Source organism: Copidosoma floridanum, unplaced genomic scaffold (genome assembly GCF_036245765.1).
Source record: "Copidosoma floridanum isolate Cflo_tuat_1 unplaced genomic scaffold, Cflo_Japanese_pri ptg000020l, whole genome shotgun sequence".
NCBI classification, from domain to species: domain Eukaryota; kingdom Metazoa; phylum Arthropoda; class Insecta; order Hymenoptera; family Encyrtidae; genus Copidosoma; species Copidosoma floridanum.
Genome location: NW_028321897.1, coordinates 17,255,319 through 17,283,063, shown reverse-complemented (window position 1 = coordinate 17,283,063; position 27,745 = coordinate 17,255,319). Strand labels below are relative to the sequence as shown.

The 27,745-nt window shown below is 33.6% G+C and overlaps 1 protein-coding gene across 1 annotated transcript in view; it reads left to right on the top strand.

Annotated features, from left to right (window-relative positions):
* Nucleotides 1-27,745, top strand: part of Nhe2 (Na[+]/H[+] hydrogen exchanger 2) — a 1,770,486-nt gene that overhangs the window by 1,334,105 nt on the left and 408,636 nt on the right. The window contains exons 13-14 of the mRNA XM_089593690.1: nt 11,185-11,260; nt 12,758-13,106. Of these exons, the coding sequence (XP_089449816.1) occupies nt 11,185-11,260; nt 12,758-13,106 (425 nt within the window). The remainder of the gene's footprint in view (nt 1-11,184; nt 11,261-12,757; nt 13,107-27,745) is intronic.

The window sequence follows — 27,745 nt, the reverse complement described above, 5'->3', positions numbered from 1 at the left end:
TACTTAGAATTTGTGAGGACTTGTGTGAGTAACACAAAAACTTGTAAGTGTAACTCGATGAATTTTTTAAACCAAACAAATTTTTTCTTTAAAGATTCAAAAAATAACGTTATGAGAATTAAAGAACCACAATAATAATAATAATTAGATACAGTAAGAAACCTGCACTGAAATTCTTAAAAACCTTATTAAAATTAAGTGTAACTTAAACATCGGTACACACATTTTTATGTACAACAGATTTTTTTATGGTAGATAGTTGATTACTTTGAGAAACTTTTCACAGATTGTGAAAAATAAACATAATTGAGAAACAGCTGCGTAAGAATCTATGTATTTTGCACAGCTATTTTTAAATCTAAAGAAAAGGCACAAAAATATAATTTGTTTGGTTTCACGGAAAACCTTGAAAAGTTTTACTTTTAGCTTAACCTTATTACTGTTACTACCCCCCAATTTTTAAGAACTTCAATATTATCTACTACTACCTCTTAAACTGTCTGTATACCTATAAACGTATTATCGTAATTTTGATTGCACAATCCGGAGCTATCCTTACTTACAATAAATCTTATTTGAGCATCATACCGAGAAGCCAAATCTAAATGACAATAAAAAATGATACTGATACTCTCCCTCTTATTCTTTTTAAAAAACAACAATGAGACTTGCCATTCAGATGCAACTGCAAAGTTGAACCTGATGTGACGTCCAAAATTACTTATTAATATAAGTGTCAGCCTTATAAGTTGTGCAAATAGGTTAAGGATGTAAATTTTTAATTTTAATGGAAAAAACTTACTTGTTTGTTAAAATAACTTTAACTATCACTCCTTAACTTTTCTCAATAATATTCACCCTCTGAAACAAACGAAATAAAAGAATATAAACTGATACGAAAACGTACATACAATTTTTTAACAGTAGCTCCCAACTATAGCTCTCATTCTAAAAATATGATATCGTCTTGATAGTTTGGGGAGCTCTCATTTAAATGAGTAAACAAAGCGTGTAGCATTTTTTCTGCTAACTGTGCAATTCAGTTTCAAACGTTATTCTTATGTTTATATCTTATTCTATTAAGTTATATCAATAAAATCTACAAAATCCGTATAACCATGCAGGAAGCTTCTTCTTATTTTCTCAAACAGAAATTCTATTCTTCTTTGATCGCTCACACTTTTTTTTCCAATTATTTTGTTTTATTTTTATCTCATTTTTATACTAGTTTGCTGTTTTACTTTTTTACAGATATTTTTATAAATTAATATTTTTTAGAATTACATATTCTGTAAATAAATTGTGTTTTTCTTCCCCTGGTCGAGAAAATTTATAACTCGCCGTTGCGTAGCCACGCAGCCCTACATATACACCCTATAGGCTTAACTTTGGCCTCGTTACATATTACGCAGTCAAAACTTTTCTGTAATTACAATATCATACACTTATTACAAACAATATCATCATTATAATTACTATGTTTTCCCTTACTCTTATAATTATAGTTATAAGTATTATTATTATTGTTATTATCATTATAATTATTATTATTTTACTAATTTTTTTTGTCTTTTTATCCAAATTTATTTAGTACTACGATTCAGGTGATGAATATTGCAACATAATTAAAGCTGTCGATATTGGCACAAATCAGGGACTTGTCGTAGATATGAAGCATGCAACCATAAGGTTTTCCGTTACAAAGAAAAAAATTGTTTTATTATACTTTTGTTTGATAATGGTGCCAATACAAACATGATCGAACGGAATTAGTGGTACCCATGCGTAGGGGCTAGTCAAATTATAAATTTTACCCGAGTTATACTCCACCTAGTTTTGACAAAAAACACAACATCCATTAATAAACAAAGAAAACCTAAAACTTTTTATTTAATCTCTAATGATTTCCCCATCAAATATGATGGTATAATAAGTTAAAATTTTTGTAAAGAACAATGAGCCACATTGTGATATTTAAATAATGCTACACTATTAAGATATGACGTAATAAGCCCTATTTTTCTTAACTCTTAAAAAAATAGAGCAATTGGAAACATATGAAAAAAAAACAGAAAGTCATAAAACTAAAGAAACAAGCACAGAAAAATGAGATTACAGCTTTTACCCTCAAAAAAAACGAAGAAACAGAATGTCCTAGGGGTTACATTAATCAACAAATATCTTATGACGAATACAATGTAGGCCAGCCTAAAAAGTCAAATATACTTAAAGACGAAGAATTTAAAAACATAAGAGCTGAAATGTATTTTTAAGATAAATACAACAGACTAACTTAATAACAGAGGAGTGATAATTTTACAAGCCCCACTGATAATAAAACTGATGGAAGTGGCAGATACAGCGGAAATAATGAGTTCAACGACCAAGATACACTCAAAACCCATGCTATGTTACCTTAATAATACACACAAAAACATTTTTAGATTTACTTAATATATGATTAGGGCTTAAACACGTCAAATAATAAGAACTGATTTATTTATTACCAATTTAACATGAGGATACTTACCAGGAGTCAACGTAGGTCAGAATAAAGTGTATTTAGAAAATGAAATATTAAGAAGTCTGAACTGTCAATGCAATATTATAGCAATAAGCATCAATACGCACGATATTACGAATAAGGTACATCCAAGAGAATTTTACCCATTGAATACATTCTACCTAAATCTTACCTCGATACTAGAAGTGATTATTATTAATATGTTATCAAAAACAAACAAGACAGAATAAGACACCTTAAAGGACTCGTGCGTACTGGTCATTTAAGCCTGGAAGATCATGATTGAACTTATTGACAGATCTCCGAGTTTCCAAAAATCTTTTTGTTACCAGGAGACACTTTACCCTGTACTAATCTTGAAGCACATAGAGTTTCGACAAAATATAGTATCTCTATTAACACTTAATAATATCGTCACCCACTGGTACAAAGAAAAGTTTTAGAAGACCATGTAGCAAAAAAACTTAACGATGGTAAAATTAAGTCTCGTCATCACCATATCATTAATTTCTTTGGATTGTTTCAAAAAATCTTCTTAAAACAGCCATGGAAATTCAAAATAAGAAAAAAAATCAACTTCCAAGAACTTAATAAAATACCATTGGTAAGACCTATTTATTGCCTCATATCGCACACATTATGGACCAGCTGAGAGGATCCATTTACTTTTTATTCTTTTGATTTAGCAAGTGGATTTCAACAAATTCCTATAGCTGAACACGATAACTGTAAGACAGCATTTACAACACTTAATGCATATTACCAATACAGATGCATGCCCGAAGGCTTGAAAAAGACGACTGCTACATTTCAGTTACTAACGGATATCGTATGAAGAGATTTATGAAATGTTTCAATGTTAGTGTTTCTTAATGATATTGTTATTTACGCAAAAAAAGCTAGTGAACCATGATCATGGAGCTACTTTTTGACCAGATAAGACGTAAGAATATACTACTTCAACCAAATAAAGTTAAACTTTTGCGAAAAGAAGTAATATTTATTTAATTAGATACTAAGGAGATACAGACTCATAAAATATTTTTGTAACTAAAAACTATACGAAATATAAAATAGTTCTTAGGACGATCAGGATAATGTAGACGTTTTATTTGAAATTTTGTGAAAATAGCTCAGCCATAATCTTATTTGTTGAAAAAAAAATTTTTTACTGAATATAGTGCACAAAAAAAGTATTTAAGTACTAAGAGAACACCTATGTTAAGAGCCTATTCTACAATTTTCCGATTTTAGTAAATCATTCAAGTTAACATAAGATGCATCTGACTACCTTATTAAAGTAGTATTTAGTCAAGAAAAAGATGGGATTGACCTTCTGCCAACTATCTTTTAAGAACTTTATATATAGCTGAAATTACTTATTTCACAATTAAAATGGGATGCTTATCTGCACTATGCACAATGCATGATTTTCGTTCCTATTATTAAGAAAGTAAGTTTGTTTGTGTAGCTAGTGATGAGCCATTAAACTAAGTGGATTTAAAAAAATACTAAGTGCAGTATTTAATGCTGTAAATGTTTAAATTTACTGATTATGAATATACTTTTAAATACAAGCCGGGAAAACTTAATACTTATGCTTATGCATTATCGAGAAATCCAGTAGGACCATTCTTGCATGCGGAGAACAATATAAATCCTAGATCACTATTATTTAGAATTATGATGATGGGTTGGGAAAAAAAGGAAAAAAGGCAAACAGAATTATGAAGTCTATTGTTACTTCTCGAATTAGTCATTGCTAAAAACCTTGAAGATGACGGTGGAAGTTACAGAACCAAAAAGCATAAGCAAATCAGAAGCAAATGTCCCTTAGTTGGCCAGGGGCCCGTGATGACCCTTTGGTTAAAAAATAAGTAAGCAACAGCCAAGGTTATATCAAAGTGTGATTGCTTAAAGGACTTAAACAAGAAAATTTCCATAACCACAGACATTATCTGCATCTTGATCGAGTATATTAAGAAATGTCACTTAAAATTCATCAAGAGATTCCCGCTCATTAGAAGTTAATTTTTTTAATGAGTAACCTTAACATCACGCACTAGTTATACAAATGCAAGAATCACCGGAATACAATCTTATGTATCTAAAAATAATGAAATGCCACTATTAACAGTCAGAGATATAATTAGGCTTGGTGAGTCATCAAGGAAAAGTAATTTTCTTGAAGAAGGCTCGAGTGATACTGAAGAATTGGCCGAAAAAGATACACAATCACGAGTATACGACTCAAGAGAAGGTAGATTATTATAAGAATTGACTGAGACAGAAGTACACTTGACTACAGATACTAACTTACACTAAGACGCAACAACTACTAAGATCTTTAGAACATTTATTTGATTTATAAAAGCTTTAAACAATGACATTTTTAAAAAACCAACTTGAAACTATGACAAGTAATATTGATGAGGTCTTTTATCAAGGAATACAATAACTAACAAAAAAATTGAACCAAAGTATTCAAGAATATTTAGACAAGCCTAACAACGATAATGAACCTTAGCAAGCTGATATGAATACTTTACTTGTAACTAGACTTTCTGAGAAAGATGAGCTGGGTCCCAAAATTAAAGACATAATAATCAAAGTAGACACCTATGACCCCGATGATTTTCGTGATTCTGTATTAGATAAATGAATTGCAGATATGTAATGTTGTACAGCGGATTTTTGACTTTTATTTGATGAGTATGTCGTTTTAAAGAAATTACTAAATACCCTTTATACTTAGAAAAATACACCCTTTAATTCTAGTGCAGATATACTCACGAGTACTTCTATTATTGCAAAAACAGATGATCTAAAGCACTGAAGTTAGAACAAATAACAGAGTAAATTCTAGATAACTTAAATGAAAACAGCAATAATAAAACAAACTGCAATGCAAAAAGACATCATCGATTTTAAGTGTTGCTTCTGATTTTATGCCACTATCGAACTTATACCATTTTTTACCAATTAATTAATACAAACAATAGTACAGGAATATGTACGTAAGCCTTAGTGACAGTAGCACTAGTACTGACACAATAAGATCGTAAATATAGCTTAGAAAATAACTAACCTAATTACTACCTGATATTGACTTACTTACAAGAGACACAATATAGCTTATCTTATTAGCAAAGACTGTCAACCAGTTACATATGTCTCAAGACTATTAAGATCAATAGGTGCACTGGACCTTAGTTATTCAAAAATTAAAAAAAGAAGTAGCTGGCCAAATTTTAGCAACACCTTATGAAGGACGTGAAAAATTGTCAACCTTTATTAGTGAAGATCTGGATTAAAAGCAGAAATGTTATTTGTAACTTTTGATCAAATACCTACAAAAATTACTGTCTGTTATAGAAAAGTTAAGTTTGCAACAATTTGAAACCGTAATGAAATAATACAAACATGACAGTCCTGTTGGAGGACATATTCAAATAAATCAAACTTGTTGGAAAATGAGAGAACGACTTTATTGGCTAGGCATGAGAAATCATATTCTGGGTGACGTCCGACAATGCAGTCAATGTAAAGAAAAAAAGATTGAGCAGATGGAAACAAGATTTGATGAAGTTACTATAGATACTATCGGATTACTAGAGTGAGGTCATGATGCCGTTGCTGACAAGATCAGAACTCAATCTAAAACTTATGATAGCTAGAACAATATGCCCAAATTTTTTGCTTATACGTATTATATTAGTAAACATGCAGCAATAAATTTAAAACCCTGTAAACCCTGTAAACAAGTATTTAGAAGAGTAGAAAATTTACTTTTTATAATACCTAAACATAAAAGGTTATAAGTTCATACATTACATTTACAAGATCTTATTAGGTGATTTAAAGCAATGCTCATGGTGACAGAAAATCAACAAATGAGAATGTCGTTACAAGTAAAAATAAGATACTATAACATATAAAAACCTCTAAATGTTACACCAGGAGACCACATTAAGGTGAAGAAGGAATTATGAATCTATCAATTTTATTGCTCCTATAATGAATCTCTAAAAGTCAGAACAGTTTTAGAAAGGAATAGTGTATTTTCTAAAGTGAAAGGATAATGGAACCATACGGAAACCCAGAGAATAATTAATACTAGTTTTTTGATAATAATATGCTAAAAAAATCATACTCTTCATGTCTTCCAGAGAAACAACAGCAAGAAGCATTAAATTGTCCAATAGTGGTTGCAGGTTGTGCAGATTTTAACCATGCAAATCATGGAAAATATAACATAGAACCACTTGAAATGAACCCTGGATTACACTATGAACGACTTGGTATCACAAAAATTTAAGAAGCTGACCTAAGGATAGTGATGTGGCCTTATATTGAAAAATTCATATTTGCACACACACCTACTCAAGAATTTAGAGAACCTTTGATACTGCATTACACCGTTTGGTTTTCCTAATTGTATTTACAATATAGAAATAAACCATTTCCATACAAAGATAGTGTGACTAAAAAATCTTAAAGCAGCACTATTAAACATAATAAATACTGTGTAACCATAAAGCAGAGCCCAAAAAATACGAAGCAACTGAACCTTATGTCGACATTGGAGAGAATTGAAAAATTGCTACATCAACTAAATCTAGACCTGCTATTAAGACATGGAGCTCGTTACACCTTCGTTGTATGGCCCCGAAAGTTAAAAATATACTTACAAATCAATAATTATTTGATACTAGTTTCCTTTCGAGCTGAACGATTCACAAAAGTTTTCCTCACTCACATCACCAAAGAGTGACAATGATGTACAAAACATCAATTCAAAAAGACTTATGTCTTCTTTCCTAGCATATAAAAAAAAAAAAAAAAAAAGAAAAGAGAATTCTTGAACCATTTCTCTGAATTTGGTACTCAAAAATATTTTTATACCAGTAAAGATCAGTGGTAAAGATTATTCAATGGATATGGTAAAAACATAGATTCTAAAAGAGCTTTTCTAGCGTTGCAGAACGATGAACTCAAGGATCGCGCGAGATACGCCAAATAAATTGACAGGAGTATAATATACAAAATGAGCAAAAAAGTGACTCATCCCGTATGTTAATAAGTTAAGTAAACGACATATCAAAGACATGTTATTACATGCAGAAGACAACAATGTACACGAAATTCAGAAACAAAGTCAACCTTTATCAAAATCATCGATTTACGATTTAAAATCAACAGTGGAAAAAAATAAACCAAATAATTCAACCATGCCATTTAAGGAGCTCCATTATAAAAAAAAAATACATCGATTCATTTAAAGATTTCAGTTCTACGCTGTGTAAGACCAACAAGCTAATTCGAACTTAGTTAATAATCATAGTGTGAGTTTTTTTTCTTTATTGCACTTTATTGTCTAGTTTGATTTTTAAGACTTATGATAGAAAACGTAAAATTTTATGTTTTGCTTATAAGAAAAAAAAAATGGTTGCTTTGCGATGAAAACGCATAATGTATCGTATTACAGTTGCATGTTGCTTTATATTAAAATTTGGTTTTTTTGTTTCCAATATTGAGTTGTAGCATAGATGAGTACTTTTTTTTATTATATTATATTGTATTGTCAATTCGTAAATATTTTGACATAGCATTATAAGCAATAATTGTATCTATCAATGTATTCCCTGACCAACATCCGACTAGTCCGTAAATATAATCTCATTTTTATATTTACATTCAACACATTACATTTGAATTATCACACTTATCAACAGCACAACGTATACAACAACAACATTTATACATGTACATCTATCAATCAATAATCGTCATTACACCCATCATTTACAAAATTCACGTTATTTACAAAATAACATCGATAATGGTTAAACAAAGCCCGAACATTGGCAAAGCAATGGCTAATAGACTCCAGTTTAATAAACTAATGCAGTGAAATTATAGTTGACTTACGCTAAAAGAGAAACTCTAGTATTCCGAAATAGTGCAGTCTATAAAACAGGAACCCTATGCTATGAGTTATTTGAGATATAGGCTTGTGTTTCGTTTACTAACGAAGGCATAAGTTGTGGCTAACAGTTTAAGCGCATAACCAACGCTATAGGTACTATATGATTTACTACCTTGTTTATTGGATATAATAAGAAATCAGGCAACATCACCAACGTTTCTGATAAATAATAAATTAATCAGAATTCATAAAATTTTAGAGAATGAACGTCGGAAGCACATATTCACTAAGATTCGGTCGATAAACATAAAATAAAGGAATGCTTAAACAATTTTGGTCTGATGCTACCTTAAAGGAATAGCTATGCATTACACCATACACCAGGTTCAGTGCTGAACACTACTATCTATGAAATGCAACGGTTGAGGCAGCAACACTAAATGCAGCACTGACTAATAAAATAAAAGCGTCAAATAAATCATCAGCACAAAAAAAACAAATGCCACATAATGTCGGAACTCCAGTGCTTCGTAAAATTATAAAATTGCCTACGCCAGTGAAAATTCCTACAATAGATTATGAAGAAGGAACTACTCCAATACTTTGATATGTGAGAGTGAGTCGTACCGGGACTACAATAAGCGTCTGTATGAGAACCCCATATAACCAATTGTATTACAGAATTTTCTTAACGTAATAGAGAATATATTTTTTCTAACTAAGTGACAAACATGGAAAAACGTTTTCCTCGCTTATATAACATATGAAACGTCTAAATGGGCAGAAGACTTGCACCACACAACAGCATATTGTAAAACCCAGCAGCCAAAGAATGTGAAAGTTCAAAATACAGAGAACAAATAGGCAGCCAATAATGACGATGCTCCTAAAGACCGTGATCCACTTTGGAGGAACGTTGTATCTAATTTGCCAGTCATAATCAATCTGGAAGAATGTATCTGGTTGTTAATAACTTTTGGCACTCTAAGCAATCTAAACTACTACCCACTTGTTGCTATATGCAATGATGAACGGCAATTGTATTTAAGTTTTGCTACTTATTGTAACAGACAACTGACAGAAAGATTCTTTAGAGGAATGAAAATGTATGAGTCAAAGTTTTTATACAGGTATAGTTGAAAAAGCCTTGACACAAAATTGTATCGCAATATAGCGTGGACATTTTCGATTCAAAAGTGACCTCAAAATGCATAGTCTTTTGCGCACAACACAGATGAAACTTTAGAATACTGGCACATAATTTGTGCGTATAGAATCTGTTGCTCTCTTGAATGATATCGCTAAGTCGCGTTGAAATGCTATGAGTGCTAATGGCATTCCAGATTTGATTCTGAGGAAGTGCTTGCCTGTGATTTTGTCAATTTTATTGTATATTATAGATAAGTTGCTTCAGTGATGCATTTTTCCAGATTAATGGAGGCGCACAATTATCTGCCCCCTACCAAAGATAAAAAACCTAACTACAGCTCAGGACCTCCACTGAATAAACATTTTGTTAGAGGCCTCCAATTTTCTATAGTCAGTGGCTTCTCGCAACCTCATGTCATTCTTCAGAGCAAATAACGTCTTTTGCAGATACTTATCAGACTTCATTTGGAAAAGAGGTACCCGCACTGCTTTAATAAAGATCTCTAGCAACATTAGACTCGCTATGAACAAAAATATAGTTACCCTTTTGGTCATAAGTAATATTTTGAACGTACTAGAAAGTGCTGATATTTATACTCTAACTTACAACCTGAGATATTTTAGATGCTCTGTATCCATATACAGGTAGTTGGACTTTTTCTTCAGTGATTTCTAGCAGATAGTTGTTTGCCTGGGTTGTGAGCACTTGATGCCAAGAATCATTAATGCTGTGATCTCACTAGGCTTCTTAATAAGCCCCTAGCTCTTTTTTTTGTATGGTTAGGTTGCTCTGATGTCTTCAACACTGTTAATGCCATTTTTATGCTGACGATCTGATCTTTTATTTGCAGTGTTCGTTTAAGGAAGTAGGCAGGGCCACACAGCTAGATAACGAGAGCCTTTTGCATGTACACATCTGGGCATTGGATCTTGGAAACTTTTCCATACACATAAAAAAGTTTACAGATATGTGGCTGGGAAACAGAAACAACATATTTAAGATTCATGGTACACATCAACAAAGTCTAGTTATTGAAGATGCTGCATTAAAGTTTCATCCAACTATGACTTTTGGTGGAACATTTGACTGCACGCTTGACTTTAGAGAACACTGATTAAGTATTTATAAGACGGCTTATGTGGAATTAAATTGCATTAAAACAGGTCGTGATGGACTATTTTATAAATTAAGACTCATGCTCACTAGATCTTTGGTCCTGACATATTTCGATTACGGCGCTCCTGTATACCTTGGCCTTATAAAGGACTATAGGATCTGATTTAATAGAGTTATAAATGCGGTGATTTAATTTGTCATGGTTAACAAATATCTCTTTCTCTTACACCTAAAAGAATTGTGCTCTTATCATATCTTGTTAAAATTCTGTTGTACTCTTTAACTAACCAAATTAATAATCTCAAGAGACAGCTACATAAATATTAGAAATCTATTATTGACCGTATAATCCTAAGTAAACATTTATTCGACTAGCATAAGAACCTGTAAATAGAAACTATTCATTTAAAACTTATACATAATGAAAACTTACCATTTAATTTATCAAATTTATTTTTAATTTAGGATACAAGGTTAAATCATGTCAGTTTCCCAGAACCAACTGGATTATGTTTCAATCAAAATGAATCCATTTATCAAGGTAAGAAGCACTTTTCTATGCTCACTTTACATTTGTTACAACTTTTTAGTGACATATTTTTATGACATAACTTTCATAAATAACTTATAAGCTCTTATTTTACTTCACTTGTATAACTTGGAATATTGCCATTGGTAAATTCCTAATTTCAATATAGTCATCAGATCAACATTTATTACATACGCTTGGAACTTCTGACAGTGCAACATAACTCTGACGCCACGGTTTTTATCATGAGATTGCAGACATTTAAATTGAAAATCTTTAAGTTAATTTTATTAATATACTTACTGTATTTAACGACTTAGTAAACAAAAACAAAGAGTGACGAAATTCTATATTCTCAACACTAGTTGTCAAAAACTGACCATTTTCAAAGCAACTCGATTAAAAAAAATGTTACTCATTGCACTGAACTATATTACTGTTTAACTTTATAACTTCTTCTATAGTTATGCTATAATATATACACTTTTTCAAAATTTATTTCAGTTATTTTGAAGATGTAATTTTAATTTTAAAGTTTTGGTACTACAGAATAAAAAAATTAAGTCTGTTTAACACCATTATGTCAGTATTTAATTATTAACTTTCAGAAAAAGGCCAAAACTTATTTTTTAAATTAAACTCCCATTTTTTTACTCTTATCGGCCAAAAGCAAGCTATTAAACTTATTATATCTGTTCGGATTCCTTTGATTGAAACAACATCATAACTCTAAACTTGCTTTTAATGAACTTAATACCAGCAATCCAAGTACAAAGGACAATATCTATGTACTAAGCTAAAGAAGTAGGCACGACTAGACGTAATGGCTGATAGAAGCGTTGGTACCAAAGTGTTGTTACAGACTGCTGCTGTCGGACTGCCACCAAAATCTTGCTCTTGCACCGAGTCTTTCTCAGCTCAACAGAGGTGCTCAGTGGAAAGCAAAAGATGGACCAGTGCCCGAGACGATCTTTGGGAGAAAGTCATGAGGTGATAACCGAACATCCTGCCCCTTGTTCCTGAAAAGTCTTCGTAGGTCCATTCACCATACAGGAATCTTCTGAGACTGGTGCACAAGGTGAAGCAGGAGGCTTGTCCAAGGACTCGATTGGCACGAGTGCTAGCTTTTAATGGGCCAGTGTGAATTTCAGTGGCAGTCTTGACTTTAATGGCTTGGACAAGGCCATCTGGACCATGATTCACGTAAACGATCCTGCCAAAAGGCCAACGTCTGTGGGTTGAGAAGTTGGTGGAGTCAATTATTGCGGCGATATCACCAAGCGCCAAGCCTCGTCGAAAAACAGTTTATATAGGGTGTTGCTGGAGTTGTTAAGGTATTCGCGACACCAGTAAATTTAGAATTGGGAATGAATTACTTTTACAAGATTCTAATGCCAGAGACGATCTAGGTTCTTGCCAGAAGGGGGTGCCTCGAAAATTGCATTAAGTGGCCCAACGATGGAGAAGTGGCCTGATGTAAGAATATTAATATCATTAATGTCACCAGAGAGTGGCGTCAGGGGCCTGCTGTTAAGGAGCATCTCAATCCTGACGAGAACTGTAGAAAATTATTAGTAGATGAGATGATAAACACCCATGACAAAGTAGAGATGGCTCTTCATGGGGTTTACATCGGCTTTCCAGAGACAACAAAAATTAGAAGTAGCCGGAACGAAAGATTTCCACATGATGCCTTGGTCAAAAGCTACCGTTATGACAAGCACTTAAAGCTCAACGTACTGCAAGGCTTCTCGCAGAAGAAGATCGGTTCGAAGGAAGCAAATTGCGTTGTCACTCCCAAGCTTGGTTGGCCGACAAGCGCAGAGGGTTACATAGCCCTTGGTTGTCTAGATTTCTAGTACTTTGGCAGCCAAGATATTAAAAAGATTAGTGTGGTCAATAGTGTGTAGTCAAAGTTGGTGTGGCTAAGTGTACTTGGAGATGTAACACATGATAGTGGATGATATGTCTTTAGCTCAGGTGCCAGTCACGCTTGCAGGTGTGCATAGAGACGGCACTTGCAGAGATAAGCCTTGGTTTTGCGCTGGCTACCAATACTTCAGGCACGTTGAGATACGTACATGCTGGTACTTGAAACCCGTACGTATATCACAGCGCATGTAAATTGCCAACACAAGCAGTGAATTGCTATTTGAAGTATAACACAATCACAGAATAAAATGATAGCCGGAACGAGGCACCACTGTTTCCCTTTTATTAGAAGGCTTTATTTTTTGATTCCTAATTTGATGCTATGCACACATTTACAACGTTTTCCCTACTTTAGGTCCTGGAAATAAGCTTTTTTAGAGGAACTGGCAGATATTTTCTCCTTTTTTTTGTAATAATTTTTTTATGTGTTCTATGCTGCTCTATTAACGTGCTCACAAGTCTAAGATAATACAAAACAAATTGTAGTTGGTAAGCGCTGAAGGCGCATTTTATCTTATGACGTCACGACTATAAAAGTAACCAGGAGTGGGGAAACTTCCCACATCTGGGCGATGTAACTTACGACCTGCGAGTTGTTCGTGAGATTTTTGGAACAAAGCCACCACAGGATGATCCAAGAACTGTTCCAAGCATAGCAGCACTCCACAGGATTGCTTAACTAAGCCAAAGTCAGCTTTAAGAGCTTCACAGCGAGCAATGCAAGGTATCGTCATACGTGCCTGTAGAACGGTTGTTGGCTTGAGGTTCTGGATCAGCACCAGCTATGTTTTGACCATTAAAGTGTGGCAATACGTTTTTCCCAAGGAATCTGTAAGCCAGGAGTAAACAACAGTGACTAATACAGGGCGGCTAGCATCAGAAAAAACGTAAAGGTGCAAATTCGATATTAGAGATAAACCAATTCTGCACAGGATCGACACTTCATTGATCGCCTGAAGTTTGGTGACAAAAGTTATCCACTGGTAAGGCATGGTGGTAGAAACCTACCTTGTGGTGAGGAGTAAGGAATAAGTAGGTAGCACACTTGGATTAAAGCTCCAAATAATACACTGTAGGTTAATGTCTCATTGATCAACCCAAATCTGACAATATGAAATTTTTATATCACAATCATCAGTGTGACCTGGAGTGTTGACCCAGAATGCAGAATATCTGTGAGACTGTAGTCACTAGAAGTGATGTGAGATGAGTTAAATACAATGCGTAATTTTTGGCTCTGACAACCGTTCGGCCAGATGTCGTTGTGTAAAATAAAGAACACAGGTATATTCGTGACGACCAATTGAACTTCAGTCAGTGCCTTCATATGGCCAAGGGTGAGGTCAACATCCATAAATTTTTTGTACTCTGCTGCCATATTTAGATCTCGTTAAAGCTAATGATGTAAAAATTGCAATGAATCCTGGGCACTTGGCAGCCTTACGCTGAGAAGTCAAAAGTCGAAAGGCGTCCTGCTTCAGGAGAAAGCGCAGAAAATAGCATCTACTTCTGTTTCGCTGTTGGTCTGTCATTATCCGTTTGTACTTAAGGATATCAAGGGTGCAGAGAAAAATCTATAGGACGTTCTTAAACATCCAGAACCACTGCGTCAGTAAGATCAGCTGGTGAGGGCAGGCTGGAATCAAATCTTTCTGGTAGGTGAAGCATTCAGGTGCATGTTCAGTGTGAACCTAACCGATGACAGTATGCTGCCTGACGATCTTGCAAATCTGCACATATGCTGGGAGGAGAAGAAGGTAATATACGTCCACACGAAGGGGAGAGTCAACTTCGTGAGGTTAGTTAAACTTGGGACCTGCAAGATCTTTCTGCTGAGCCCAGTCCTGACGGGCTGTCAGGTCTAGTGGGCTTTCTAGAGCTTAAAGACTAAGGCATTGCAGGCATAGCACTGACAAAATAATCGAGGAGGTACCATCTCAAAGCATGAGGTACACAAGAGCCATGGTCACTTATTGCGTGACGTGGCTACTTCCTAGACCAAAAATGCTTGCATTTGACTCCTCCAGTGGCGCCTCATTAAGAGAGCTGTAATTTCTGAGCCACGGTCTAGAAAAGGTCTCGCAGCAGTTGTGCTTCTATGACCACTACTGAATCAGATAAGCGCCTTAGGGAGGATGGCTCGTCATGCTTACGACTCTGTAGTATTGTTGTTTTCGTTTAACAAGACCTTCGTTTCCTGCTTCTGCAGCTTCATTGGGGCAGCACTTTCCTGGAAGTCGGTGCCCCACTTTTGGTGATCGTACAAAAGGCTGTGGTGAGCTGCCCAGTAGTTCTAACAGACTGATGTGGAGGAACATTCCTTGGCCATGTGCCCTGACTTCAAGCAGTTAAGGAATAACTTTGCACCAAACGTGATATGTTTTTTTGTGGCTGTGGTCAAACCCTGAAATTCATTACAGCATCCTATGTAGTGAGCATCATGGTAAGTGGCGTGTTCTATGAAATTAACCTGGGTGTCAAGAGTGCGAAAGTTGTGTGTGGCAACCAATGAAGCAGTCCTGCGTAAAGTGGTAGCTCTAGCTGGCCACGCCAGCTTGAAAGCCTCCATGGAGGACAAGGCATGCTACTTACGCTAGAGAAAGGCTTCCAAAACGGTAAATGTTGCGACGTTGTCAGGGGTTTTTATTGGCCATCTCAAGCTTTTCCAGCTCATTCTTCCAATCGCCTCATATGGCTTGATCCATGCCTGTTGTAGCAATCAGCCGTCCTAATTGTCCACCAGAAAACGTAGAGATTGTAGCTGGTCACGATGCCACTTTTGTGCGTCCATAAGAGCTTTAATCCTCCTGCTGATTATTCTCTCATGTAATTTTGCGCAAAGCCGTGATGTGGTCATGCAGCAGCAAGCATCGAAGCTCAAATGGTGCTTTGAGTAAACTCCAAGAGTTGGCGTAACTGTAGCTGGCGATCTACATCATGTTAAGCGATGCCATGGTATCCCCCTAAGTCAAAGACTTCAATTGATGGAGGTGCTTAAAAAGCTCAGGTTAACTTTGAACAAGAGCCCGAAAAAAGTTGTGGGAGGCCTCCCAGTCCTCTCACTGAACTGAGAACAGAGATATGCTGATTGTTGGTAATCTTGGCCTTTAGCTGTGTGCAGGGTGAGCTTGCAGGCCCAGTTTGATTGCGGCACATATAGTAGGCAAATGGTGGTCGCTTTAGCGTAACTATCAAGTGCTTGTACTCAGTATACTCGTATAGGCAGTCAGTTTAGTGGCAGTGACAACTTCCTCGAACTCATCGGGGCAGATCACAAGATGATTAATTTTAATGATAGCGTAATCACCGTGTGCATAACTGCCAGCTCAGTGATAATAGTGGTCCCTTTGGGTTTGCCAATAGGTAACACAACGATATAGTGGCAGCAACGCCCTTCTACACAACGCGCCATACACACTGCAAAACTCACGATGGCAACGAACTCTTGCTCGTTGCAAGTATTATTCGTAAATGGCTACTGAGCTTCACGATAATATGACACTTAGGTATGTCTGCGATAAAAAAAGTGTCCACCTTGACATACAATTTTTACTTACATGATTGCTCCCAATGTCAACGCCGTAAAGAATTGACGCTGCATGCCCGATCTGGCTCGAAGGACTAAATGTCTAAGCACATTTTATTGAACCAACATAATAATTTTAAGCTTGCTTTTTATTAATTTAATTACAGCAGTTTGAGTACAACGGACTATAACTATGTATTAGGTTTAAGACGTAGGTACGACTAAGCAAGATACCTGATAGAGGGGTTTATGCCGAAGTGTTTTTGTAGACTGCTACTGTAGGACTGCCTCCAAGCTCTTGCTTATGCGCCGACCAATTCTCTCACAGCTCCACAGAGGCGCTAAGTAAAGAGTAAGAAAGTGAGAAGTACCCGAGGTAATTACCAGCAAAAGGTCACGAGATAATGACTGAACAGTCTCAAACATTTTTTAACATGATTTCACATTCACATTAAGCTCAAGGACTGCACACGTACTGCAACACTGCCAGTTTTTAATTTGTTATGATAAAATGAAATCTTGTAGAGAAAAACATGAGCTTTACAGTATTTTTGGTTAAAAAAAATAACTGTTTTCTAGGTATAATTTTTTTCAGCGTATCTCTTCTTAGATCACACAAGACAGTTGAGAATATAGTATACTTGTGATTCAGCAAAGTCTATGAATCATAACTATTACACTTATATGGCAGACACGTGAAAAAAACGTCTTCCAATACAGAGACTTAGGACTTTTAGAGCTGGTCAGAGTTAGCAATGAGGCCAGCCGTTTTAGCTATCATTCAACCATAAAAAAGCTTATTTGAGTACTGTCTCAGTATTGTCTAGTGTTGATTTAAGATTTATGAAAAACTTTATTTCTGTAAATTTACAAACAATTTGAACATATTTTTATTTGTGAAAAATACATAGTACAAGAAAACAGTAGAAGAATAGACAATGAGATCAACATTGCAATTATAAAAAGCCTTGAGTAAAAAATATTAGATTAGGTGATTAAGTAAGTGCCAAGCATAATATGTCAATTTTACTAAACGATGCTTACTTTTAAGTTGAATAACAGAGATATTACTACACTTCTATATTAGTTTGAGTGATGTTAGGTAAGCAAAAATCTTTAAACTATCATCATTATTAACCATCAAAAATCGCAGATTTTAATCGTTGCAGACTTTTATAAGCATTTTATACTTTAGTTACGCTGGAGACGTAAGCATCCTTTTTACTCTTGTGTCTATATGATTAGTTTAATAATATGCACAATTTTAAAAAATAGAACAAAGCTTTCTAAGTTTTTAATCGGAAACGAGAAAATATGTTAGTGAGTAAATTGACAGTTACAATACATCAAAATCGAAACTACTAGTAGAATCAATGTGGCTTTCATGGCAACAATTTATTATTATACTTCTGTACGTTGGTGAGAAATCAATAAACAGAATACGGAAAAAACGCTTATACAGATCAAAGTAAAAGGTAATTTATTAGTTTTTTCAAGCGTAGTCTAAAATCAGCTTCACTTCACACTACAAACAAAATTGCAGCACTTTGAGTTGTCTATTTTGTGATAATGTGAAAGAAATACACGAATATTGACACTGTCTTTTGGAAATTATAGTATTCCAAACCCAAGCAGTACATAAATGGTGATTTAAAAAGTTTTTCTACAATTTTTGGCCATCAAAGCAAACTCATTAAACGTCTCTACTATTAGTAGATTTTTGGTAGTGGATATATAACAAAAACACTTTTCTTAAAGTGTCTAGTGCAAAAATTAAATGAGACAATCAAAATGTTGGCTTTGATTTTTTTTTTAAATTAAAAAATAACGTGATATGGCAAAACAAAGAAATAAGTTCTTATAGTTAAGTAATTCTCACAGTCAAGTGAAAGGTATAAAGTTTTACAAGAAGTTAAAAGAATTTAAGCCCTTTTATCTGAAACGATGAAATGAGAATACGTTTTGTAGTTATGATTTAAATTTACAAACAAAAGCCAAAGTATTAGTGTCTGTAACTTTTCCAAATATCAAACTACAAAAAAATTTAAAACATATTTCTTTATCTACACTAAATAAATGTAGCTTTACTTTAGTAGGTTTACGAAATATGAAGAAGAAGAGTGAAAAATCAGATCTTACTTACTTGATCAAACATACGATTGATGACTTTTTGTCTTAAGTTCTCAATCAGGCTTGCCAAGTTATTGCTTAATTTATTCTTCGTAGTATTGAAAATTTGCATCTACTCTTATTTTTTTGATGAAGCAGGTAACTATTGCCTTAATAATGTTGTATATTTATAGATTTGTGACAATCAAAGCAAGCTTATCGACTACGTCAAATACTTTAACTATCTCTGGGCTGCTCTTACGTACATTATATGAGATAAATATCGTATCAAATTCCATGAAATGTAAAAACAATAAGTTAAATAATGTTTTCCTGAATTATTTTTACATCTTAAAATGGTGATTTATAGTTTTTATTGCCATCCTTATAATACGGGTATGAAACAAAAGGATTTCATAGTCAAAAGATGATTTCATGTGACATAATTCTTAATCTATTAAAGCTTATGTATATTATTATAAAGCAATGTATTTAAACCGTAACCAAGTTTTATTATGAAGCTGAAGTGCCTATGGTTAAAATTATCTTCTAGCCAAGTGGATAGAGCATTGACTTCAAAAGTTACGTGGTAAGCTCTAAATTCCTGAAGCTTTGCCTCAGAAATAAAAAAATCTTATTTCTCCTTTATGCAACAAAGCCTTCAAAGAAATTATTGAAATTACAAGTTTTCAGACGCAGAAAAGTTTGTTCTGTATTACACAGATAATCATCATGATTTAATTGTTAAACAAATTTATTACCTCTCTTCCCATTTGGCTTGAATCCACTTTCTTCTGTGTGTATTTCAACTGTCGTCCGATAATTTACATGCCATGTAAAATAAGGCCCTTTTTAATGTGTAAGTAATTGATGTTATAATTGAATCTCAGGCAATTTTTCACTATGCCAATGATTATAACATACTTATGCATAGTGGTACGGCAAAGCATAGCCTACTGGCCATAGTTCTTCAAAATGGCTGAAAAATATTGTAAAAAATAAATGACCTTCACTCTTACATTAAATAAGGTACGTTGCTATTTATGTTAGTGCAAAGAATCTTAATAGATACATAAAAATATGCAGAAAGGTTTTTTCTAAATCTTGGTACAATTTACATGTACCAAGATGCAATTTAACTCTCATCCCTAATCTTTACTTTTATGTAGAGAAACCTATACATCTAAAATATTCAATAGCAAGAAAACCAACATGGACAGATTGCAAACTCAACTCATGTAAAAAAACATTGATTCTGGTAAGGTAAAAAAACCTTGAAGAAGTACAGAGCAATCTTATAAAAAATACTTAATTAATAAATTTATTTTTTAAAAATTAAGATATTCCTGAATCACAGTTGTAATCAAACTTAAGTAGCAAACAACCTTCTTTATCGAACTGCAAATCAGGGTTTAATATTAGAATGGGATAAAAGGTATACAATTACAGAGCCAGCGTACAGGAAGAGAAAAATAATCAAGTATAAACGAGACTTTCTTATTAGCAGATGTTTTCTCTTCTACTTACTAGTTAAGCGTTCTACTGTTGCACTTTTTTGTCTTCTCAAGAGAGGGTGTATTTTTTTTTTAGTGAAAATGAGTACTCTTTTATTACAAACAATAAATCTAGTTTTTTTTTTTAACGAATTCACAGTTGCTCTTTAATTCTGATAAAATAGCTTTAATAGATAACAGTCGGGTAATAAATTTGAGTTTGAGATTACTAGAGGAGCAAAAAAATGTTTTTTTATATTTTTGAAAATAAGAGTTTAGTACATAAATATTCTATATTAAAAAAGAAAAATTTTTTTAGCTCTCACCAGAACTTATCATTGATTGGTTTTCTTATCTTAGTACATTATTGATATATTTCTTAGAATGAGACAAAAATTTTGGAAAATGATCATTTTTCTTTACTTTTTGCTTGACAAGCATGGATTTGCTTTTTAAAAAACATTTTTTGGCTAGTTTCATCGTCCATATTTTGTTATAGTTTGCTCAAGTACGAACTCATGTTTTTGGTGTTGACCATTCAATCGCCGCAGGATAACAAAAGATATCTGCTAATGTTAATCAGCTCATAAGAGGTTACGAATTTTTTTGTACTACGTTCCAAGATATAACTTAACTTTTTGATCTTGAAGGGGCCTCACAATCTAATTTACGGTTACTAATCCTCACCTGTTTCTCTTCTTATTAAGACTTTAAAAATAACCCTTAATGTCTCCAACATAACCCATGTATAAATCTACTTCTATTATAAGGCTCAAGAGCGTAATATTATATTTTTTCAGAATAAATTACCAGTTCTTATAATTCATTTTTCATTTGTTTCTAAAAAAGATGCTACATTACTGATTAGAAGTATAATTTAATACACTTGTTTTTGACACAATTTTAAACAATACAATTTCATAAAGTTTCATATCATATATCTTTCGCAGAATTAGTAACACTTGCCTACTATACACCAAAGTCTTATTTTGTATTTGGTTAACATTATAGATGGCACTTATAGATTACACAAAAGCAATATTATAGTGTGGACATTCAGTAGCTAATGTTAGGAGCTAAGATTTATTGTAATATACCATACCATAACATTAAAAATTTCATCTATTAAGCTAGGTCATCTACAATTATTCAATTACAATAAACTTTTGAGCATCTCTTAGAATTTCTCAAAGAACAATAATTATTTGTTTGTAGTTAATATCCCCTGTCTGAAAATTAAATCTATAATATAATAGCTCAAGCAATAAAATTTTACGTTTGTATTTATTATTAAGTTTGTGCCAAAAAAACGGTGACTGAAAAAAATGTTGTAGGCTTGAAATCTCTATGGAGTTAAAGAATGGCCAACTCTTTCAGCATGTAATTGTTGCGAGGCTTTTAAGGCCTTACATGTCCACCAGATGCTTCTACATAATTAAAACTGTTTTTACTGCTAGTATTTTTTAACAGTTCAAATATATGCTTAAACAAGTTTTCTCATGTCTTGCCTTATATTATTGTAATCAACGATTAAATCTTAAGTATAAAGTAAGTTAGCAGATACGTTTTCAAAGAAGTTTTTTTGCAATTAAAATTTCAAGCTATATTATTTCAGTCAATTTAAATGGGAAGCTAGTGCACGATACAATCTTTTTTATTGAACATAAAAATGTACCTTAAAAATGATACACACATGCATAGAAAGTTCGATGTACAAACTCTACTTGTCGAATAATCTTATATACATACACATTACACCTTGCATAAATTGCATATATAAATTTCGTTTGTTTTTACAGTACAGCTCGTCTGTATTAACTCGAAATCTAACATCCCTCATCGAAATTGTTGCCGGTAACTGTAAAATGAGCGAGAATTTATGAAAATTGATGAGACAAGTTAATACAAGATTATTTTTTATATGACTTTAAAGTTAAGGTACACGTATTCTGCTGTTAAATTAGAATACACAGGTAACGTGATAAGGATATTGCTGGTTTTTCTGTCTACATAGTTTTTCTTTGATTCTTAGTTTGCTGTTTAAAGTATTAAACTCATGGTGCTCTAAGAATCTTACTTATAGTTGCATTCAGAGAATTAAGTGGTTATCAATTTGGCTAATAATACAAAATTATATCTTAAGCACTTCTTTAATAAAGGGTAAAGAAACAATAAAGAACGATGTCATTTCGTTTTATTAAGAGAAGTAGAAAAAAAAAACGATGATAACATTTTTTGTAGATTTTTATTTTAGATTTGACTTGCTTGGGACCAAATATTTTCAGTAGTCCTGAAAACTTCATGTTACGTTTAAAATGTATCCATACTGATTTTGTCACAGGTTTTAAACTGCGGTACATAGAAATTCTATTTTTTTGCTTTGCTACTTCTTCAACTGGAGTAAAGTGTGTGGTCAGTTTTGATTGTGTCAGCTTCTTCATAGCTTATTCACACTCGTGACACATTACATTGGATGGTTCATTTCTTAGTGAATTTTGTAAGAATAATGTTTTTTCTATTTGTAAGTCTTACTTTTCCTTTATGTATTCATTGATTGTAGTGACCAGGTTGTGCAATTGTATTAATATGGAGCAAAACTCTATGTCACCATGTCCCTCACCATGAGTTGTATTGTGTTGATTTTTTTGGAAAATACTTTTAGTTTTACTATTCGTTAGCTGTTCCCCCACTTTTTTTTGCCTTTTTCTCTTTGAGATCGGCATAGTGGAGTTTTATCATAGGGAAAGGCGTTGGACTTGATTGTCTAAAGACCCTTTGTAGAGATGGGCCTACGAATCGATTTTAAAACTACTGCCATCTGATTTAACTCTAGCAAGTTCACTAGATTTAAGGTAAAAAGTTGTGCATGAATATCAGAATCTTCATAAATAACTTATAACATTTTTTATATAAATAAAACTTGCTTTATTTTTGTAAATCTCCAAAATCAGGGTGAAAAGAATTTTTGGAAAAAAATTATTGACCGAACTTCCAAACAAAGCTTCTAGAAATATCAAGTAATAATAGGATATGTTGGAACGTGTTTAGAAAGGACAATAAGCTACATTTAATGAAAGTTTATTTTTTAATAACACTGGCTAGGACAGTACTAGCTAGCGTTAAAGTCAACGTGTTGCCTCATACATGCATAAGTGAACAACACACAATAAGGTATTCCAACTAAATTTACGAGCAAGCACGTGACGATTGTCAGTAAAAATAAAAGTTAATCAAATAAATATGCAATGATTTGTGAACAAGAATGCGATGTTTGTATATACAGTTTAAGAATAGTCAAATGCTCGAAGTCAGCATATACGCTAGAAAGATGTATGCACACAAAGAGCAACTCACAAGATATTTTGAAACAATTTGACAATTTGAGAACCAGCGCGCAACGCTGTAGATGTACGCACACCATGAGCCACACATGATGCCACATCCGTACGGAGACGAGAACATTTTTGCCTAACGTTATGAACAAGTATTATGTACGAACACTGATGAAATCACTGAGACTGGAGAAGTTTGCAAATACGCTCAAGTCTTAACACAATTTTCTCTGCTATACTAAATACCTGCGTTGTCATGGACTGGTAGTTGTAGGTTAGTGATCCGTAAGAAAACAGCTTTGGTTCTATCTCATTATCTCGCCTTTTCTACTTCCCTCGCACTATCCTTAAGTCCTCTTTCTTTTCTTTAACTCACTAGCCAACTCCAAACAGCTGGATTTGAAAGTGCTCAAGTATTTTGTTAAGCAATCATTGTTTAACTCGCAAGACCGCAAGGTGTTCCATTAAAATAAATAACATGTGTAACCATCAGTTACTGTAAAATTATTGCACCACGACTGTGCTCGTGTCAGTCGAGGTTAACTAGGTTAAGCTTTGTTCCCCCAACTTGACGCGTCCTCCTCAAACGCAGGAGTATAGAAACTCCTTGCACAAAACAATTTGCCTTTTCTCTTCCATCAAAGGCTCCAAAGTAACTATGAAGGTTGGATAGTAAGTTCTGTTGCGTCCACTGAGCGGATGTAAGACTCAGTTTGGAGATTAAGCTACGTGTTTAAAAAGTGTATTTCAAGCAAATGCAAGACTTTGTTTTGCAACTAAGCTGTGTGAGAGACACTCGAGTAAACTAGGCCACTGTAAACTCGCATAAAAAGTGAATTAAGGAAGAACAAAAAAAAAAGGACCGTCGACTTGGGTTCCGACGTTAAAACTAGAGGCCTAATTATTGTTATCGCCACGAGTACTCTTGTGTAGGATTAGAATCATCGTTGCTGTCAACCTTGTAAGATCTTTCGACCCCAAGATGAAATAGGATTTGACTGTTAGAATAAAGCAACCTACTTAATAACCGGTGAAACGTAACGTAAAGTATGCAGTTAAAATGAAGTTTCTTTTGTATGTAAGGCCTACACAACTAAATATTAACATGTCCTGCTCGTCTTTTCTCTTGTTTTTTTTAAAATTTTCATTATTTATACATTAAATAAACTTGTTTTTTTTTTTTTTTAAATATATACCTACTTTACGTAGTATATTTATTTTTTAGGCTTTATTGTACACGAGTACATACAGCCTTGGTACAGTAAGGCACATTTGACATTATAATAGTTACATATTACAAGTAATGGTTACATATTACATTATTAGTTACACATTATTGGATACACTTTGTAGTTTCTGTTCGTTTGGTGATGATGTCACATAGACCACCTCGAGAGTAAAGGATCTATGTATGTGGTAGGCATTGATACAATTGTATTTCGTTGGCACGTTGATGATGTCACATAGACCACCTCGAGAGCGAAGGATCTATGTGGTAGGCAATTTTTGCTGCGAAAAGGTCGCCCAAACCCTTCACGAGGAGCATTGCGTGGTGTAAAAGCACATGTGAAAATTCACAGAAGAACTTGCTCGGGAGAGTCGAACTGGCCGGGAAACGAACCCGCAGTCTCCCGCGTGCCGTCCCACAAACTAGCCGACCCAGCCACCGCGTGCTCAAATAAACTTGTTCATAGTCTTAATTGCAATGTATGTATACAAGTTTATTCGATTATTTTTAATATTTAATTTATGTAGCTACTTTATTTTATAATTTACATTGCCATCATATTAAAACGTTAATTCAGACCAAACTTTGTGTGCACTTTGACAAAATCGTTTGTATTAAAAAAAATTGTAAAAATCAATACATTGCATTTGTTTTTTTTTCCTTTTATATTCTACGTTGTGTCGTTTTTTAATAGTAATGATAACGTAAACTCGATTAGAAGTCGATTCTTAATTTGAATAACAATGTTTTAACTATGTTATAGTCTTATATATAGAAAAAGAAGTAGTAAAAGCTTAAATCAATGCGCTTACTCTTAAAAAACAGCCACTCATTTGTCTGTTTTTCAACTCTTTTTTCTTTATCCTCCTTTATGAAAATTACAGAGTTATAAAAATTTAGTATATATTATGAAACATGTAACTTATGTACTTATTTTTTTCTTTTCATACTTCAGTGGTATAGAAACTAGGTTAGGCAGAGTAAGCTGTCGTTTCCACATCCATTTTACACGTATGGTTGTTTCATCCCACAGCACCATTCCTCTACTAAAGAAAGCTATTTTAGAACCCTCATTATTTCAGGAAGGTGATTCATTTTTCAATCTAATATTTTCAGATTTATTACCTTTGTTTAGCGATGTAGAATAAAGAATCTCTTGTAAAATTGGAGGAGCTGGAATCATTTCTGTGATGTGTAGTTGTTTCTGTGAAGATGTTGATAGTAATAAATGATGAGCTGCAACAGAGGTAATATTTTATATAAAGGTAAGTATAACATACTTTACGTTTATTAGTTTATAACTAATTAAAATGGTTTAAACGTCATCCTCTTATATTCTGTTTTGCTGATGTATCAGAAAAGATCTCTGATAGAGAAGAAAGTGAGGATGTGGAACTTTAGGACAAATGTAAAGAGGACATTGTAGAAGAACTAGAAGGTGAATTTTAAGAAATATACAGCGAAACAAAATGAAAAAAAATTTTTAATAAAAAAAAATTACAGCTTTTGTGTTTGATTCGATGCACACCACATTTCTAAGATGATTTGGTCTTCTCAAAATTTCTTATAATATTCTCATGGTGGCATGGCTGTGTCGTAATATTTCATCATGTCTCCATTTCTATCTTGATTTGCTCTTTCTTCATTTTGAGTGGAACGGCAGAAGTCATCCTATAAGTGTTGCACGGTGGACATAGTGGTTTTGTTGATAATAGGAGTAGCAAATATAGTGTTGTTATAGGCTACTTATAAATAATTTCTAAAATGTTAGCAGCAAAACAGTAAATGTATTAGCCATGGGTTGACAGGAACTGTTGCTGTGAAACACACCACTATAACTGGCAATATATAGAGCACCAAGTTATTATCTGCAGAAAGCAGCCTCATCATCAAGAGTAAATAGAGCACTACGTCGTTATTACAGACAACAGAGACAGTACCAAGTCATAATCAACAGTATGTAGCAGCGTCATCATCAAGAGCAGAGAGAACTTATCATCGAGAGCAGAAAGCAGCAGCTTTATGGAGAGCAGAGAGAGAGTTACGTCACCATCATCAGTAACAGAGAGAGTACCATGGCATTATAAACAGTAAAGAGTACCACATTATTATTACCAACACCAAACAAAGAACCACGTTGTCATCGAAATGAAGAGCAGTGTCACTGGCTACCATAGAAAGAGCACCACGTCATTACCAAATCATGATGAGCAGACAGATAGAGATAAAAACCAGTGCACAGTGGGAGCGTAGGTATCCAAGTAAAAAGTTGTACTTCTGAAAAATAACATGGCAAACCATATTATTTTAAGTTTAAAAATAGCCTCTACAAAAGAACATTGTTTAAGAAGGTGGTGCATTTATTATGGAAATGAGTATATTTACGTTGACTGGGTGTGATTTTAACTGGTATTTAATGAGTTAACAATTATAAACAATATCTTACGGCACACTGAAATATAAATAATATAGGTGCTGGCCAGCCCAAGACTGTGCACTTTTATCGAATCTTCCGATGATGTAAAAGCAATATTCTACTGCCTACACTGATAACATCTGTAACGTCACGCTCACACCTATCACGTACGATCCTACACTTATTTCTCGTCCATATGTAATACCCAAAATATAATTGTATATAGAAAACAAAGAAATATCATCCTGTAGTATAGTTTTCTTAAATAGATAGAGGTACAGACCAGTGAATATCCCTTCAGGACGTTCATCACACATAGATTTTTTTGTCAGATATTATTCAAACGTCAAACGTATATTCAAATAGCATAAGAAATACCCACGATCATTGCAGCTCATTTGAGTGCACCGTTATTTTATACATGATTTATTAAAAAAATATGGACATTTAACGTGTAACCA